Below are 17,856 nucleotides of genomic sequence, written 5' to 3'. Positions count from 1 at the left end.
GCTGAAAAATACAGGTCAACCTACTGCAGGATTCGTGCCACAAACAAGCCTGGGCTCAGCTTACCAGCTTATTGCACGTCGGCAGAGCCAGTGATCGTGTCCCATTCCTGGCTTGGAAGAGCAAAGAGAAATTGAGCACAAAAATCACACTGAAGGTATTCTGAGTATCAGGCACACTCCCTGTTCTCCAAACAGTAAGGTTCATTTGGGCTTCTGCTCTTCTTGAAATCACAACGGAAACAAGGCATCCCAAGTCCTCAGAGTTCTTGGGCATCATCGTCACCATCTACGAGCCCAGATAAATTTGTGTCTTCATAGTAGACAGAAGAAGGAAGAAAGCAAGCAAAATGTGGACAAACACACCTGAGCGTGCGCTATCGGAGGGAAACACCAGAAAGCACCTCTCGGCCACAGGGCTGACTTCTGCGCTCCTTGGCATTGCCACGGCATCTCTGCTTGCTACGAAGGAGAAAGGGCAACCAGACAATTCACTACGGGGTTCATGTTCTACTAGCAATTGTAAGAACATACCTGAATTCTCTGTGACCTACTGGTATTCTGGATTTATTGGTTTCTTGTAGCTGGGGCAGAGTGGTCTCCCTGCAATATTCTGTTCCAGGAGAGCAAGAAGACATCCCCCAAGTCAGACTGCTTTCTCAGCCTGGCTTTCCCCTGAAACCTGCAAAGGCATCAGCTTCTGTAAAACACCTCAGGAGGGCAGAGATGAGGACACACACACATACACTGCTGTAGCTCGATATGACCTGCAGAACTGGGTCCCATACAGAGACTTCACTAAATAAAAAATTGCAAAAAACCCCAGCAATTTGCACTGCATTCTGTAAGAGGGAGTTTAACCGCAGCATTTTTTAGGGGAGGCAGAATAATTTTGGGATGGAGGATGTTCCTCTGCTGGCAACAGGTTACCAGCTCCAGCCCTACCCACGCGCTCCAGCACTACAAGAGGTCTATAAACCTTTACACGGGAAAACCTCAGGCAATAACCACATAGTTCCACTTCAAATGACTGTGTAAGACAAGAGAGGGGGAAGGGGAACACTGACAGTAAAGGAATGGTATAATTCAAGGCAATATAAAGCATCCTCCTGAGCATGTGGGTACAATTCCTTGTTAATAAAGGAAGGGGGGGGGGAATTTGTGAAGTAGCTGTAGGTCTTGCTGCCAAAGTGAAGAGACTCAAAACTTCTACAGAAGCTGATAGGCATTGTTAATAGGAAGCGTACCTAAAAATTGTTTACACAAAAGCATATAATTTCAGTTAAAGAACTAGATAAAATTGGCAATGCTCATTAGTTAAATTTGAATGCAGACTGATTCAATTTGATCTGGCATTACAGGACATAATGGCAGCACTAATGTTCAATCTACATAAAAATTGCTTCTGGCCAAACTTTGTTTCCTTTAAAAACCATCTAACATCGCAGAGAACAGCTAAACCTGATGACACAGCAGGACTTTATTATTTATTACAGTAAACTGCCTTAACCTTCTTAAATATTTTAAAGACATTGCTGTCTCGGTTGGTTCCTATTTTAGGAACTTTTCACTTAGATTTTATCATCCTCTTCCTGCAAATCACATCTATTCTTCAGCTCTTCAGAATTTCTCATCGCTGTATCTCTTCTTCCACCTCCGCTACAAAGACTTGCAGCCACCTCCATACGTTTGCACATGAACCATCCTGACTCTATGAACACCACCTTCTACGAAGCACAGCTTCCTCAGTTTCAGCAACAAATATAATGCTGCTGTGTTGTCATTCTTGCAGACTAATTCAAGAATGTACTATTTATCTCACGCTTCTTCAAGCTTCTGTGCTACTTGCTTCCTACTCTCCAAAATCGAAGCTGTCTCTGAACTCTGCTCGTTCAGTTTACTTTCTCCATTAAACCACGGTCAGTTTTTCCTACCGTCAGAGTTTCATTAGCATTGTCACAAAAAGACCTTTCCGCCCTGGTTCCTCACGTGAAACATTTATCTTGTATCTTTTTACCTAGCTGTGTCTCTAAGTTCAGACCCACACTGCCCTGTGCCTTGCAACCAAGGGACACTGGCTGAGGGAAGCTTCCTGCTCCTTGAATCTTCAGCTGTGAGGTGAAGGTCCATACAAACTAGACAGCAGAAGCAACTCTGCCCTGAACATTGCAGGACTTGTTCCAAAACTTCAGTTTCCCTTTTTTCCCCTGCTTTTTCCTCCATCCTGATATGTAATACTGTTGCTTACCTGTCAAAGTATTGGTGTAGTTTGTAAAGAAGTATTGTGATTAGATTGAAAATAAAACCGCAATAAAAGAGGCAGCACTCCCCCTCCCTCCTACCCTGTAAAAAACCAAAAACAACAAAAAAACCCACTCAAGAATTCAAATTAATTTACAACTTCGGCCAATATTGCCTGGATTATCTTTATTGAATGCTGTACATACTTAGAATACAAAACAGGGTTTTTTTCTGTTGAATTTCTTCTCTTTACATTTCTGCCAGCAGTAGTTTGATTATACTGACCCGTATTCAATAGCACCTCAGAAATGGTGGAATTTCAAGTTAAAGAAGAAAAACTGGCGATTGTCAAAAACAGGAAAATACTAAGGCTGTATATTAAATCTTCTGAAATGCACACAAAAAAAATACTAAAAGTGAGAATTTCATTATTCAGTATCAGTTGAGACACTTGGTAATGTATTTTTACAATCAAATACGTAGATGGAGTGTTGTATGGCCAGCTACAAAAATATGACAATTGTGATATTAATGCTTGTGCAGTTGCTCATAGCAGTTGAGACGTAATTTACTAGAACAAGACTTACTAGGTACCTAAGAAAAATTGTTATTTATTCACAAAAGATATGTCAAGTATAATTAGTACAAAGCTTCAAAATTTCAACTTTATATTGAATCTATAAATAGATTGTAAAAACCAAGAAAACCACTGAAAAACCAAACAGAAAATCACATATCAGGCAAGAGATCCCTGTGCATAGAATCCCATTGTAAACAAAGCTGATGACAATAAAATATCTCCATAGTACAAACTGAATGCTAATTCCAAAAGGAAAAATAACTAAAATTCACACATTCTTCTATTTTTCAATACATCACTTTTAAATCATTTCCATCCTCAGTTTAGCTGGTTAGCTGTGGTCATCCTTTGACTGAAAACGTGGCACAATCTCTTCCATTTCAATTACAATATCCTTTCAGGTTTTGCCTTGAAAAAACAAGACTCAAGATGTTCCCCTTAATAAGAACAGCTCATCTGCGTTACAATGCCCTTTATCTCCCTGAGGTTAGAAGCATGAAGGTTCTTACCGCAAGTGGGAAGCACTGCTGCTGTTAACTGAACAGCTACTCGATTTGTTTTGAATGTCAAGCACCAAGATAGCTAGTTTCATTTTTCAAATGAAGGATGTCCGTGATTCTTTCCATTCTGTACTAAATGAAAATCCTTGCATCACAGTAAAAAAAATTTTTTTTTTTTTATCTTTCATGTGTTCATGGCTAGAGAGCATTTAGCCATCAGCCTTAGCACAAAATACAAAGTATTATATTCCTATTATTTATTCACTGCTGTTAATATTAATTTCAAGTAATTTGAATAAATCTTAATATAATTTCCTTACCAAATTCAAAGCAACATAATTAAGATGCAAATCAAAAATTAAGGTTATAATAATGCCTATTAAAAACAAGATTAAATGCAAGTTCATTTGAGAAAACATGCATAAATGTACATAAATATACATGAAAACATCATGAATACAACAATGAAATATAATTCACAGCTTAACGAGTGTCAGACAAACATTTAGACGAATTTTGTTTCCAACTCAAAAAAAAAATTATCTTCGCAGTGTTCATCAGCACATTGATCACAACTTCTGTAATACATAAAGAATACCAAGATTATCAACAGTCACATACACTTTGAAATTAGGGGACACATGTATTGACTTGAGGTTTGTTCCATTTGTGTAGAAGGTTTGTAAGGATTCTCCAGTAGTTACATTCCACCACTGTAAAATATAACAACACACTTTCAGTTAGTTGAAGGAAGGTTAGAATAAGTTCTATAAACAGGCTTAGCATGGCAAGCCCGCTTGACTGCTTTCCCCAAAGAGGTAGAATAAAAAGTAAAAATACAAAGAATCTTAAGTAGAAAATGTTTAGGACCAGTTACTGGAGGTATAAGACTTCCAGATGAAATGAAACTTCAAAAAGACTGAAGCTGTTCAATTTCAGGAAAACATAAAAAAAATAATAAATTCAGGTACTGCCCCTTACCCCATCACAAAATACGATCAATAGATGTAAACTGTAACATGTCCAAAACTTAAAAGGTGCTGTATTTTTATATAACCCAATGAAAACATGAAACTCACTGCCAGACAACATAACTGAAACTATAGCTGGATTCAAAAGTTAGCTGGACTCACAAGAGGATCAATCATGTACACATTTGAAACCATTTCCAGTTTTGGTAGCAGGACAGACTTTTTTTTTTTGAGTGAGATTATAATTTTTATTTTTTTTTAGAATATATAGTAAGCACTAATAGCAAAGATACAGAGGAATCTCTGACCATCAGTTTACTCTCTGACTGTAGACTGAAATTCCACACTTCTCAGAAAAACTGTAGACCAATGCAAAATTGAACCAAACGCAATGCAGCACAAAGCTCCTACTTGATCGTTCCAATAAAGTTGTTGATTCCGTCGAGGGTGGAGAGGCCTTGCAGAGAGATCTGGACAGATTGGAGAACTGGGCAATCACCAACCGCATGAGGTTTAACAAGGGCAAGTGCTGGATTCTGCACCTGGGAAGGGTCAACCCTGGCTATACATACAGACTGGGTGATGAGACGCTGGAGACCAGCCATGCTGAAAGGGACTTGGGGGTCTTGGTCGACAGCAAGTTGAACATGAGTCAACAGTGTGCCCAGGCTGCCAGGAAGGCCAGCCGTATCCTGGGGTGCATCAAGCACAGCACCACTAGCTGGTCTAGGGAAGTGATTGTCCCACTCTACACTGCGCTGGCGTGGCCTCGCCTCGAGTACTGCGTGCAGTTTTGGGCGCCACAGTACAAAAAGGACATAAAACTATTGGAGAGTGTCCAAAGGAGGGCAACAAAGATGGTGAAGGGTCTAGAGGGGAAGACGTATGAGGAGAGGCTGAAGTCCCTTGGTTTGTTCAGCCTAGAGGAGACTGAGGGGAGACCTCATCGCGGCCTACAGCTTCCTCACGAAGGGGGAGCGAAGGGGCAGGCGCTGATCTCCTCCCTCTGGTGACCAGTGATAGAACCCGAGGGAATGGAATGAAGCTGTGACAGGGGAGGTGCAGGTTGGATATCAGGAGAAGGTTCTTCACCAAGAGGGTGGCTGGGCACTGGAACAGGCTCCCCAGGGAAGCGGTCACAGCACCGAGCTTGACTCAGTTCAACAGGCGTCTGGATAATGCTCTCAGTGATATGTTCTGATTCGGCTGGTCCTGTGTGGAGCCAGGAGTTGGACTCGATGATCCTTATAGGTCCCTTCCAACTCAGAATATTCTGTGATTCTATTCTTGTAACATTTGAGTGCAGCAGCAAAATATTGAAACAGATCACCTTCAGCTTTGATCATCTATAAAAGCAGGTGGTATTACTACCTTTTAGCTTACTCATCTCATGAAATATGTAACATTAGAGTTGTGTGCATAATACAGATTTGCAACTACACAGCTATAATGTTCATATTAAAAACACCTTTCCTAAGTGTCTTGTTATTTGATAGAGACTCAGGAAAAAAAAGATCCAGATCTTAATTAGCTCTTAAACCTTTGCTGGTGGATAAATGATAAGGTGCTGGGCCAGTGAGTACTACTCACACAGCAAGTTCAGCAGTACATAGCTAGATGCACCTCATCTATGAATAAGAGGACTCATTTGTTTAAAAGTATCTTCTACGTAACTCTACAATCCAACTCAGTCCAGTTTTTAGAGGTCCAAACTTCTGAAATGTTTTAGACTTTCACCAACTAGTATCTCCCTACAAAAAGGCTGCGTCTCTGTGTTTTCATGCACATCATGCACACCCATCTGTAGATCTTGAAAGAAAAGTAGAAATATAATACTTTGAGAAGACATAGTGATTGAATCTGGTCCCAGTGACTGGAAAAAGGCAAATGCCATACCCATTTCCACAAAGGGCAAAAAAGTTGCTGGGAACTACTGGTCAGTAATCTTCACTTCAGTGTCTGGGATTATTATGGAACAAATTTTCTGGAAGCCATTTCAAATCATGTGAAGGACAAGAAGTTGTCATGAACAATTAGCACAGATTTACCAGAGGTAAATCATGCTGAACCAGCCCAATTGACTTCTATTGACAGCAACAGTGGCTCTGCAAACAGCATGGCAAGAGCAGTGGATGTGAATAACATTGACTTCAGCCAAGCCTTCAGCATGGTCTCCCATGGTGTCCCTATAGTCAAGCTGGAGAAATAAAGACAGGATGGGTTGAATACAAGGTAGGTGACAAACTGGGTGGACTGCTAGATTCAAAAAGTAGTAGTCAGCAGTCCAGTCACTGTGTGTTGAGCCCCAGCCTAGCACAAGAAAGACACTGACAAACTGGAGCAAGTCCAGCACGTGGTCATTGAGATGGATGGACACCTAGAACAGATGTCACAGAAGACAGACAGAACACTGAATTTATTTAGCCTGAAGAGAAAGCAGCTAACTGCTGTCTTCAACTACCAAAATGAAGGTTACAGATGACAGTCAGAATCTCCTCTCAGGGCCCAGAGGCACCCCTGTTGGAGTAGGGGACAAAACTTGATGGGGCAAGGACCTAAGCAACTTTACCTAACTCTGCAAACTACTTCTAGCAAGGGGCTGGACTAGATGAGTTCCAGCCAGAAGTCCCTAACATTCTAAGCCATTCTATAGCTCTAAGCAGCATCACACCACCATACTGTGTAACCACAAACAAAATGGGAAGGAAGCTAGAAACATATGTGTGTATATATGTGTATGTATATATCTTGTCGCTTAATATGAAATGAACATCAGAAGATGTTTTCAATGCTAAATTACAAATTCAACTTTGTTAAATGGCTACTAACTGCCTTCAAAGAATTAGTTTGGCAGCATTTCCAACAGCTAAACACTGACCAACAATCAACTAACCTCCAGCACTCTGTGAGATGAAAACTCCACAAGCTGTCATATCACATACATGCAAAGTTTCTACTAATAGGTATGAGCTACTGCATGAGGAAAAAACCCTGAATTCATAAGAAATTCATAATTATGAAGAACCAATTCACAGAGTGAAAGAAAGACCACCTCCTTCCCTTCCCAAAAACCATATGCCCAGTAGATGTCTGAACCAAGAAAAGACTGATGAAAAGACTGATTTCCTCAGTTTCACCACACCCTCTTCCAAAGACTGGTTACAGAATGTCTTTCAAGGCAGAAAATTATCACTTGTAATTCCTTCTGAATTTCTATTTATGAAAAAATTTAAAAGTCAATATCTTAAAAAAAAAAAAAGGCTGATATAGAGCATTTTTCTGCTCATTCAAATGAACACAATTGCTGCTGAAATTGAGTGGATATTAAGGCAGACAAAAATGACTGAGATCTTTAATATTAAAGATCTTAATGAGGGATGTTGCTAATAAAAATCTGAAGCTAATAAAAATGGAATATATGGAGTTCGAAAAGAAAGTCCAAGTCTGAATTCTTAAGAGACCTTTTCAGGGGGCTTTCAGGTTTGAGAAGAAAAATGAAAAGTGCTAGACAGTCATGAAGATGGAGCAGCTTTGTGTTAAGTAACATGTTTCATGTTTGTTTCTTTGAATTATTCTGCATTTTCCTTTAGAATTATCAGAGTATTGCCATTTAATTAGGTATGTTATGATATTTTATTATTTGAAGGCTTACCTTAAGATAGCCTCCAGATGACACAAGCATTTTGCTATCAGGAGAAAATGAGAGGTCTGTTACCCAGCCACCATGAGTTGGTTCTCCTTCGTCTACAGTAGCTGGGGAGCAGAAGTGAAGTAATGCACCTGTTAAAACGTCCCAAATCTACAAGAGAAAGAAGATTATGTATATAAGTAAACTTAATGGGGGGGGGGGAGGGGAATCTCCAGTAAGGAAAGCTGAAATGTATTTTTTTGTATTAGAGAAAAAAACCCTTGTAAATAAGCATTGTACCTGAAGTGACAGAATAATCAAAAAAATGGGTTCTCCTCTTAGAACTGTATCATATAGAGAGGATTTAATCACACGTGCAATTCACAGTAGAATTCTTAGTAAATCATGTGAATCAATTCCTCAGCATTCATGGAACATAAATCTATCAATATGGTTATAAAGTACTGTCTCACGTGGCAAACTTTGCTATTTTCAACTCCCTGATGTTCACCACAATGCTAACAAATTAGACATGCAGAGCACTCTGGTGGCGCAACCCCCCCCTCTCTTGAGCCGCTCAGTACTTTGCAAATCTCTCCCCCCTTTTGTGGGCCGCACACCTGAGCAGCAGACCAGAACGTTAAGGCACCCCCTTGATGTTCTTGCTTCCTTGGTAATGGTAACAGCCTGGTACATCTGTGCTTGAACCCCGACATTCTTATTCCATCATTACTTGGGAACAATAGTGATAATCGATCACCCCTGACAACCTGGTACACCTGTGCGTGAGCCGTGGCCCAAAAAGGGGGGATACCAGGAAGGTTCAGAGTCTGCACAACTGGTGGAAAGCACCAGAATCATCCGAGCTGGGCCAAAGTGGAAAAGTACCTGACAAAAGTAAACTATCTTGGACCCTATAAATAGCGATTCCAACTGAGACCCTTTGGGAGCTCTCCTGGATCACAGTGGGCTGTGACCAGCATCCCCCCCGAGCTAAGACACCTCTCAGGCGCAAACTTCACGAGAATCATCTGCCGGGGCGAAGCCAGCCTCCTCTAGTCTCAACTGTCGCCCATTGAGGAATGCCAATGCATTGTGAGTATTTAAACTCAAAGAGGGAAATCCTAACTATGAGCTAGCTTCCTGCATCTCCCTCTCTACTAATATACATGTTTAAATACATACACTTGCCTTTAGAAGTGTGGGTGGCATATATCACTGGGCCTAAATATTTCTGTTTATATGTTTGTTTTATATATATATAAAAACATAAAACATATGTATCTATACGCTTTGATTTAAAATACCTTATAGTAAGTTAGTGTGAATCTTGTCATCTTCAAATCTGTAATTAAGTCGCTGATTTGATCATAATACATTTTACTGAATTACTTGTAAATCTTTAAAATTAGTCAATCATTAAGTGCTGCTAAAATTTAACTTTTGATTTACCTCATACTATTAATAAATTTTGAATTGACTAAATCGTAACTGTGTCAAACACCCTTCATCCGCGACAAACACAAACTATGAGACCTCTTCGGTCTGTGAACTATCAATTGAATTATAAAATAAACAGCAAGGTTAAAGTGGTACCCTTATTTCTCCTTTGTCATCTCCAGTGGCCAATAATTTGTTATTAGGAGAGAATGTACAGCACCGCACACAGGCTTCATAACCTTTCAGCTCATGGAGAACAGATGAATTTTCAAAGCTCCATATCTAAATGGAAAACATTACAGAAGAGTGAAAAAGTTAAAAAGCAATTATGACTTCTTTCTAAAAAGGCATTAGTATTCAAATGTACATAAGACTTTTTGTATATATGCATATATGTGTGTGCATTTATGTACATATTATACTGTAGCCTGTTTTTCTTTTTATTATCTGAATCACACAAGAATGCATTTGCTACAAATTACTGAACCAACCGCAAGTGTATTTTTTTTCCTTGGAATATACTCTTTAGTGAAACCAATTCCTTTACAAGAAAGTTTAAAGCTGTTCATAGAAACAGGATTTATCAATCAATTTAAAGCTATATTTTAAAAATCTAATGGGACACTTTAAAAATCTAATGGTGCAGTCCCAGAATATTAAAGAGTTCACTTATTTTTGCATCTTGCTTCTGAACAGGAATACCAGAAACTATGGACAGCACTTTCACTGGAAGTTTCAGAAATTTTTCTTAACTTAGGTTTCCAAATTAAGAATGTTAGGCTATTAACAAATCAATACAGAGAATTAAACAAAGTGTTCTGCACAAACTTGTGCATTAAATGCACATTTTATTTGTACTGAAGTCACCAGGACAGCTTCAAGTTACATCCAAGATCAATTGTGAATGACTGTTACAGCTTTAGAAACATGTTCACAGATGCAGGAAATTTAATACTAGAAATACAACGGGATGACTTAATCACTAGTTACCTCATAATAAAAAAATGTATGCTATATTTCAGGACAAATAAGGCATCATTTTTCTCTTTGTTCAGAAAGTAACCAACCTTTGCAGTTTTGTCAGCAGAAGTAGATGAAAATTTACTACCATCAGGTGAAACAGCACAGGAAAGAACAGCACCTCCATGGCAAGCAAAATCTTTCTCTGTGTTTCCAGTAGTGATATTCCAAACCTACCAAATATACAGGAAGACCAGGTTACTTTTCTAACACTGTAAAAAGTTTAAAAACCTTGCATCTTACACAATACATAGGAGATAAAACTCAGTTACATGCTTCTAATAGGACCAATGTTTTGTTATACTTACTGGTATAGTTAAAATACGACAAGAGTGTAAATCTTACCAGGAACAGAAAATGCAAAGCTGTATCTTAAAGTGTAAGCTGACTTTTAAGATCAATTCAGTAAAATGTGTGCCCACATGAAGCGCAAGAAATACCAAATGGTAGAAGAGACAGTAAAATGTATTTTATGTGATGTGTCAATTTGCAGCCTTTTGTTTACCTTAACGGTTCCATCAAACGACCAAGAAAGAAGTTTTGAATTTTCCAGAAGTATGAAATCCTTGATTGCTTCCTTGTGCCCTCTTAGAAACACACATTCGCTCAACTGCCAATTCCATACCTAATCATAAAGATGAAATACTTTTTTAAAAAAAAAATTAATGGCAAACATAGGTTAAGAAGAATGAATTAATGGATTGATTTTTAAGCCACAGGAATAATAAAAAGTTCTTACGGAGGTGGCAACTAATTAAAAGGTTAGATATTGAAGATATCCATAGCAGAGGTGCTGAAGATTGAGGATGCAATAGTATTTAACAGTCAATCTACGAGAGAGTTCCCTATAATACACACACAATCTGATTTTCAAAGTGAATTTGGTGCTTAAAATTCATTGGTAATTTAAAAAGAAAAAGCAAAACCATAATTTTCTAGGCACCCCAGAAGTTCTGGGTTTAAAACCTTTGATTATTGCATCAAATAGACTTCTGTCACCTGACAGGCCTCACATTTTCCATACTTAAATTAACTTTCTTTTATATTTTTAAAGCGTATTTTTAATGAAATCCCATTTTTGTTTGCATTTTTTAATAACAAAATGACACTTCTATTTTTAATTCAACTAATCACTGAGAACTAAAGAAGTGTCAATTTATTGTACAGAAGCCATTAAGCATCAATTTAATTTAAATGACAATGATTTCATAGTTTTCAAATGAATAGATTTTCTGCATCAAAGAACAGAAAGCAGAGGTGTTCAGATGACAATCCTGGAGGCTTAACTGAGGCACTGTCCACTAGAGGGAGTGGAGAACCCAGAAGAAAAGCCACCCATGTTACACCTGAAGGCTCCAGAACTGGTGAGCTTAATTGACTTGTCCTGCTTAATTGACCACATGAATGACACTCAAGCTAGCTTCAGATCGAAACGAACACTGAAGTGGGATGCTGCATAGCTTACACATATAACAGCAAGCAAGTAGAACACTGAAGCTGGAACAGATTTGGTGAGTGAAACAGTGCTGAGGACCAGCACCCACACATGTTTTAGAGGTTTTACCTCAAATCAGCTCAGGTTTGGCTGTGCAGACTGAGTGCTTATTAGTAGCTGGAGCATGTGTTCTAGTTTAGGAATCCTGTCAGCATGCCTGCAACTGCTCTGCAGTGCAACTAAAGCACAGTAAGCATAAATGACCAGGACATTCACTTCAAAAGTGCATCCCTGAGGTGAGCTAAAATGCTAATACAGACACACCAGAATGCTTCTCTGGAGCCAAGCTACCTTGCTGAGAGGCAGAGCTTATTAATTTGAGACCACCTTAGTGCAGCCATTCTATTTCTAGCTAGTATCTGTATTCAGCACTGTACTGGACTAGACGGACACACCAGCCAGCTCAGAGACAAGTCTTTTTACTTTGTTCCTTCGAGCAGTGTAAGCAAGCCCACTGACAGACCTACCACGTACAGCCAGTTCTGGGTCACATCCCAAATCCTTCACTTATGCATTCAGAACTGTTGAGTTATCTTGTTTGAAAATTAATGTTTCTTTCACTCATCTTAAAGGGGTTGGTGCCTTTCTATCATCCACAGCATTAAAAATAGAAATTGTGTAATATTCATTATCACATAATGTATAAATAGAGGCTACAGTTCTACAGTCCCTTGCCCCAAGATGGAGCAATACAGAATACAGTAGTCATTTACTGAGTTTACATTATCTATAGTACAAAAAATCTTTTTAAATAAATTGTAAGTTACAACATAATCTTTTAGAATATCTTCCAAACCTGTATAACTGAATCACGAGCACTTGAAATGAGAGTCTGACAATCAGATGTAAATCGACAGTGCTGCACAGATGTCCTGTAGGCCTCCTGGGACTTCAGAACTTTTCCATCCAACAGCTGTAATACCTTTACAATGAAGAATGCAATAATTATATGTATTTTACATACTTGAGGAAAAGGAAGAAAAAACCATGCAAATTCTTTTTTAAATAACACAAGATTGTAAATATATGATTCTCAGTATTCCTATTAGCTTACTCCTTGGTAAAATGAAATTCAGAGCTACATTATTAACAGTACCTTTAAATTATTGTCATGTGGGTATCACTCACAACGTAAAAACTTTAAAGTACTATGTTGAAGAATATTATTGTACAAAATCATTCAAATGACATTTATTTAAAAAGAAAAAGCACCAAGAAGGGTGTTTTCCTACTATTTTTAAAAATCAAATTTAGGGCTTAATACCTTTACTGTTCCATTCTCCTGTCCAAAAGCTGCAAATTTAAGATCTTCACTTAAGCAACAGCAGGAAATGGGGGATTCTTGAGCTGCTGTCTGCATAATAACACTGTCTGTATTTCCACTGATGAGCTGCCAGACAGGAAGTTAATTAAGTTATTACAATATTTTTAAATTTAATCTTAAATAAATTACAATACAGAGCTAAGAATGGTAAAGAGAACAGTGTACAGTTTCAAACTTTGAATTGTAAGGATCGGCTACTTTCATAAAGCAATTGCTTTTAAGGTTAGCGTAACTATCTCCATAGAATACTCTCTGAACAGGACAAGTTTGCAGAAGAAAACACATCTCAGTACTAAAAGGCTTTTAAAAGTTGGTCTGACTACAGAAAACAGTAACTCAGAATGCTACTCCCAAATTTCAAAAGCCATATAGAGAGCTCCATGCTCAAATTTACCTTGCCAGACAGATTTTTACAACTCATTCCAAACGGAGCATAAAATACTTCAAGTGCATCCTCTGAGCATGACTTTAAACTTATTATTACACACAATACACCAAATCTCAGCTCAGTATTGCCCTCAAATCAATTCCCCAAGGGAAAAAAAAAGTCTTTAGAATACAATGATTTTACAAACAAAATTTAAGTTTAGAAAGCTACCAGTGTGAAGTGTTTAAAAATGAACATACTGCACATCAAAAGGTGACTAGGACCCCAATTCTAAGACATTACAAATTACAAAGGGTAAAACATCATGGTTGCAAGAAAAACTACTTTTAGATATATGTTAACAGAGATATACTGTTAAATTATAGTACACATTCTTAACTGCAATTTGTCTTTTCAGTCAATTTCTCTTCTTGCAGAAGGGTGAAAAATCTATTCTCTTTCTACAATGGAGTCTTCTCTCATGACTGCACCTCTACAGGATGTCGGAATATTGTATTTAGGGCAGAAAATCTAAGCACCATCTTTCTCTAGGAAAGTACAATAGTAATATACTAATCATAATCATAAAGCGATCAGGTCTACTAATTTAAATGAGATCCAGACTATACCATTACCTAGTGGTTGCTACAGATTTTACAATTCAGAAAGATTAAGCAGTGATTATCCTAAACTGCTCCCTACACATAAATAGGTATAACTCCATTTGCTGTGGTTTCTCCCTTCTCTTCACTGCAACAGATGCAGCTTCTCTTTTCTCACGTATTATTTGTTCACGTAAGTTTTAGTTTCAACATTGACTGCCTTCTGTTGGCTGAAAGCCTGAAATCTTTTTATTGCCAAAGCCCCATTGGACACACTTTAGCTACTTCCACATCTATATTCCCCACTCTTCAAATATCATCACCATTCCACTAAACGTTTTTTAACTGGATTTTTGGGTAGACTAAGGAGAAAGAGGACAGAAAATAATCAGGAAGAGAAAAATGGGAAGTACAGGGCAAATAAAAAGAAAAGTTTCTACAAAGAAAGCTCTCATTCTAGTAGCAGCCTAGGCAAAACCGAACATCTCTTAGGACTAGAAATAAAAGCAATGGTCATGCTAATTAGCCAGGATTACATAGCTTACATGTTTGCCTTCAGCCAAATTAAGAGAAAGGACATGACCCTACACAAAAAGATTATCTGCAGAATGTCCCTCAGTGCAGGGCAGCAGAATCTATTCCAACACTCACCTACCTATACATCCAGCAGTAAGAATTCACTGCTTTCACTGTCCAGAACAAAGGTTCATTCCTACTCAGATGCTGCACCTGAAATAACTACCTCATGGCCAAAGATATGGCATTGCCCATTTTGTGGGTTAACACGCAATCGATTTGCGTAAGCAGCATTCTGCAACAAATATGAAAGCGTTCCTGCTTTTAAACAGTCACCATCAAGTAGAAACATAACCTGAATGAACTTCAAAGAAAATGTTATCAATTGACTTTATTTGATGTATTAGAGAATCATGATTAAAACAAATAAAATAAAAAAAAGAGATGTGCATGCATTTGCTATCATGGAATGGAAAAATATATTTTGGATGTTGGTGTACTTATGATGGGGGCGGGGGGCAGGGAGGAGTGTGTACAGTCAACAGTTTCTTTAGGACGTAAAAGACCCCGTGCCTTCCTATGGCTACAGGCAGACCTGGGCTCAAACCTTTCATTCCCCCAATTTGAGATGATTCCTTCAGCGATTACACAACAGTTCTAATGCCATATGTACATGTGCTGTGTAACACCTGGTCTGTACATTACATATTGCTGTGCACATCTAAGCCATTCGGAGGGCCCCCAGCCTCCCCGGTTGTGAAGAGAAAAGAGTTTTGTTCCTCTATATCTAGCTTCAGTTTTTACATCAGCATGGAAATTTCCCGTCAAACTTCATTTTTGGTTACTAAACTAGGCAGAGTTTCTAGATATAAAAATGTTATCATACATTAAGAGTAATTTTCTACAGATTCAACTATTGAAAGCCATGAACAAGCAGGTCTTTCAGTGCTTCCTCTGTTTCCTACTGAGATTTGCAGATAACATTCAAATGTACTAACACATTGAGAAATACAGCTTACTTGTAAATGTTTCTGATTGTAAATTGCTAAAATCATCACTTCACCATTGTGAAATACAACATCTAGTTCACTTTTTAGCACAGCATCAGAAGACTTGCACACTTTCTTTGTTTCCCAAATCTGTTGAAGAACAAAGTATTTCATTAGTTTTATTAAAGGACAAGATATGAAACTTGCAGAGTAAGAGTATCTGTAAACCAAAGTCTTTATAAACTGGCAAGTAACACCGATTTTTTAAATCAGAGAAAAATTATGCTTCTGCTATTTTTATTTACCAGGGAAGGTTGTGCAATTACTATGGCGATTCCAACAGATGAAACAGAACTAATTTTTTCCAGGCTGACTAGCAGACTCCCCTGTGTTAAGGGTCATAGCTATAAAGTCCACAATTTTCTAATCCAGAGAGCAGCGTTAAAATCCAATTACAAAAAATACCAAGTACCAATTCCTACCTTCAACTACTTTCAAAATTCCAAGAATATAAGTCTTAACTTGGGAGAAAAGGAAAGGTTACTTTGGTAAACTATAGTTCTACTTTCACAGGTTTTAATGAGGCATTACAATTATAGAAACCTATCCTAATTATTAACATGTAAATATATCTAACAATGAAAGTAATATCAAGTCTGCTAGGATCCTCAAAAAACTTAAGAATTTCTGATTCAGATAAAATCTAAAACAAAATAGAAGGTTACAAGTTCTGTTGAACAGCCACTTGACTTAAAAAAGATATATACAGTAAATTTAGATATACAGTAAATAAAGTAAAATAGCCAAGCTCATTTTAGTATCTAAATAATTTTATTTTTTTATAACAAATACTTAAATTTATATTGGCTATAAACATACACAGATAATAGATATATATAATATAAAGATTATATATTATGCAATTTTATAATAAACAATTAATTTCATTTTTATATATATATAAATTCACATTTTTCAAAAAAGAAAGATGTCATCTTACACGTATTGTCTGGTCATCAGATGATGTCAGAAATGAAGATCCATCTGGTGAAAATGTCACACAGTGAACCCAGCTCATGTGTCCCCTGCAGTATGCTACTTTTGACAAAGATTTAATATTCCATAACTACAACGAAAATATGAAAGAAGAACTCAAATGGATTTAGATTGCATTTACAGGGAAAACAGTGCAAAACCAGTAGTACACTTAATTACTATTTCATCTAGTATTTTCTTACTTCTCATTCTGAAATCAGATGTAACAAGAATTGTGCCTGCTTATCACACTTCGATGGTCAGGAAAATGGAATCAGCAGCCTCTTTGACTGCTATAATTTTAAAAGATGAGGGGGAAAAAATGAAAAGAAAATTTTAAAAAAATCAGTCGCAGCATTAAAAAAAAAAACCATCACACCAACAAGTTGAACCGACCATGTAGATTGCAAAACCAAAACACCCTGAACAACAACAGAAAAAACAACCCCAAAACTGATACTTGTACAGGCTTACTCTAGCCGTCCTAGTCCCAAAGTCGTTCTAGCTGTTTTATTCCTTTTTAGTGAGTTGCCACATTCTGTAGCAACATATAGAAAGGGAGGGGGGTTTGTCTGAGTTAAGCAATGGGAATACTTCTGAGAGTGACAACAGTATCTTTAAAGAAATTTGGTAGCCTAGTCTTTTTATATAAATGTGCATTCTGTTGTCCAAAATGAACATATAACTTTAAAATGTTATTTCCCAATTGATATTTTACATTTCAGAAGCAAACAGAGATTAGAAAGAATGAAGCACATTTAAAGCCTGACAAAATAGCTACATTTGTTTTACCTCTGCATACAAGAAACTCTTAAAACAAAGATAAGATTTCACATTACAAATAGTCTGTCCTGGAATACTGTAGCAAAGAATCACTTACCTCAACAGAACAGTGAGACAAAGCAACTGCTACTAACTCGTCACCAGGACAAAAGTCACAGTATTGGATTGTACTGTGATGACTTATGATGACTTGTGTTAACAAATCACATGTTTTAACATCAAAAAGCTGTGAACACATAATTACAATAGTTAGCACCCAGTTAGTATAACTTCACTATAGACAAATAGCTTATATGCTCAATAGTGTACATTCTTGAATTTAGAAGGTATTTCTCTCAGTCAACAAGTTTGTTCCTCACCTATTTTTA

General features: G+C 37.5%; 1 protein-coding gene across 3 annotated transcripts in view; it reads right to left on the bottom strand.

Moving 5' to 3' along the window:
• Positions 1–2,397: 2,397 nt before the first annotated feature.
• APAF1 (apoptotic peptidase activating factor 1) overlaps positions 2,398–17,856 on the bottom strand; it is a 39,532-nt gene continuing 24,073 nt past the window's right edge. For 2 of the 3 annotated variants that reach the window (XM_054813039.1, XM_054813038.1), the window contains 10 exons: positions 17,586–17,714; positions 16,671–16,796; positions 15,701–15,820; positions 13,137–13,262; positions 12,669–12,794; positions 10,883–11,002; positions 10,425–10,550; positions 9,514–9,639; positions 7,942–8,088; positions 2,398–4,031 (listed from right to left, as the gene is read on the bottom strand). In XM_054813039.1, the coding sequence (XP_054669014.1) occupies positions 3,888–4,031; positions 7,942–8,088; positions 9,514–9,639; positions 10,425–10,550; positions 10,883–11,002; positions 12,669–12,794; positions 13,137–13,262; positions 15,701–15,820; positions 16,671–16,796; positions 17,586–17,714 (1,290 nt within the window). In that variant the 3' untranslated portion in view covers positions 2,398–3,887. Of the gene's footprint in view, positions 4,032–7,941; positions 8,089–9,513; positions 9,640–10,424; positions 10,551–10,882; positions 11,003–12,668; positions 12,795–13,136; positions 13,263–15,700; positions 15,821–16,670; positions 16,797–16,908; positions 16,999–17,585; positions 17,715–17,856 lie in introns of those variants that run through there. The other variant, XR_008575440.1, reaches the window with a different exon arrangement.

Source organism: Grus americana, chromosome 1, assembly GCF_028858705.1.
Source record: "Grus americana isolate bGruAme1 chromosome 1, bGruAme1.mat, whole genome shotgun sequence".
Classification (NCBI taxonomy): domain Eukaryota; kingdom Metazoa; phylum Chordata; class Aves; order Gruiformes; family Gruidae; genus Grus; species Grus americana.
The sequence above is the reverse complement of the archived record's forward strand: the minus strand, read 5'-3'. Positions and strand labels throughout refer to the sequence as shown.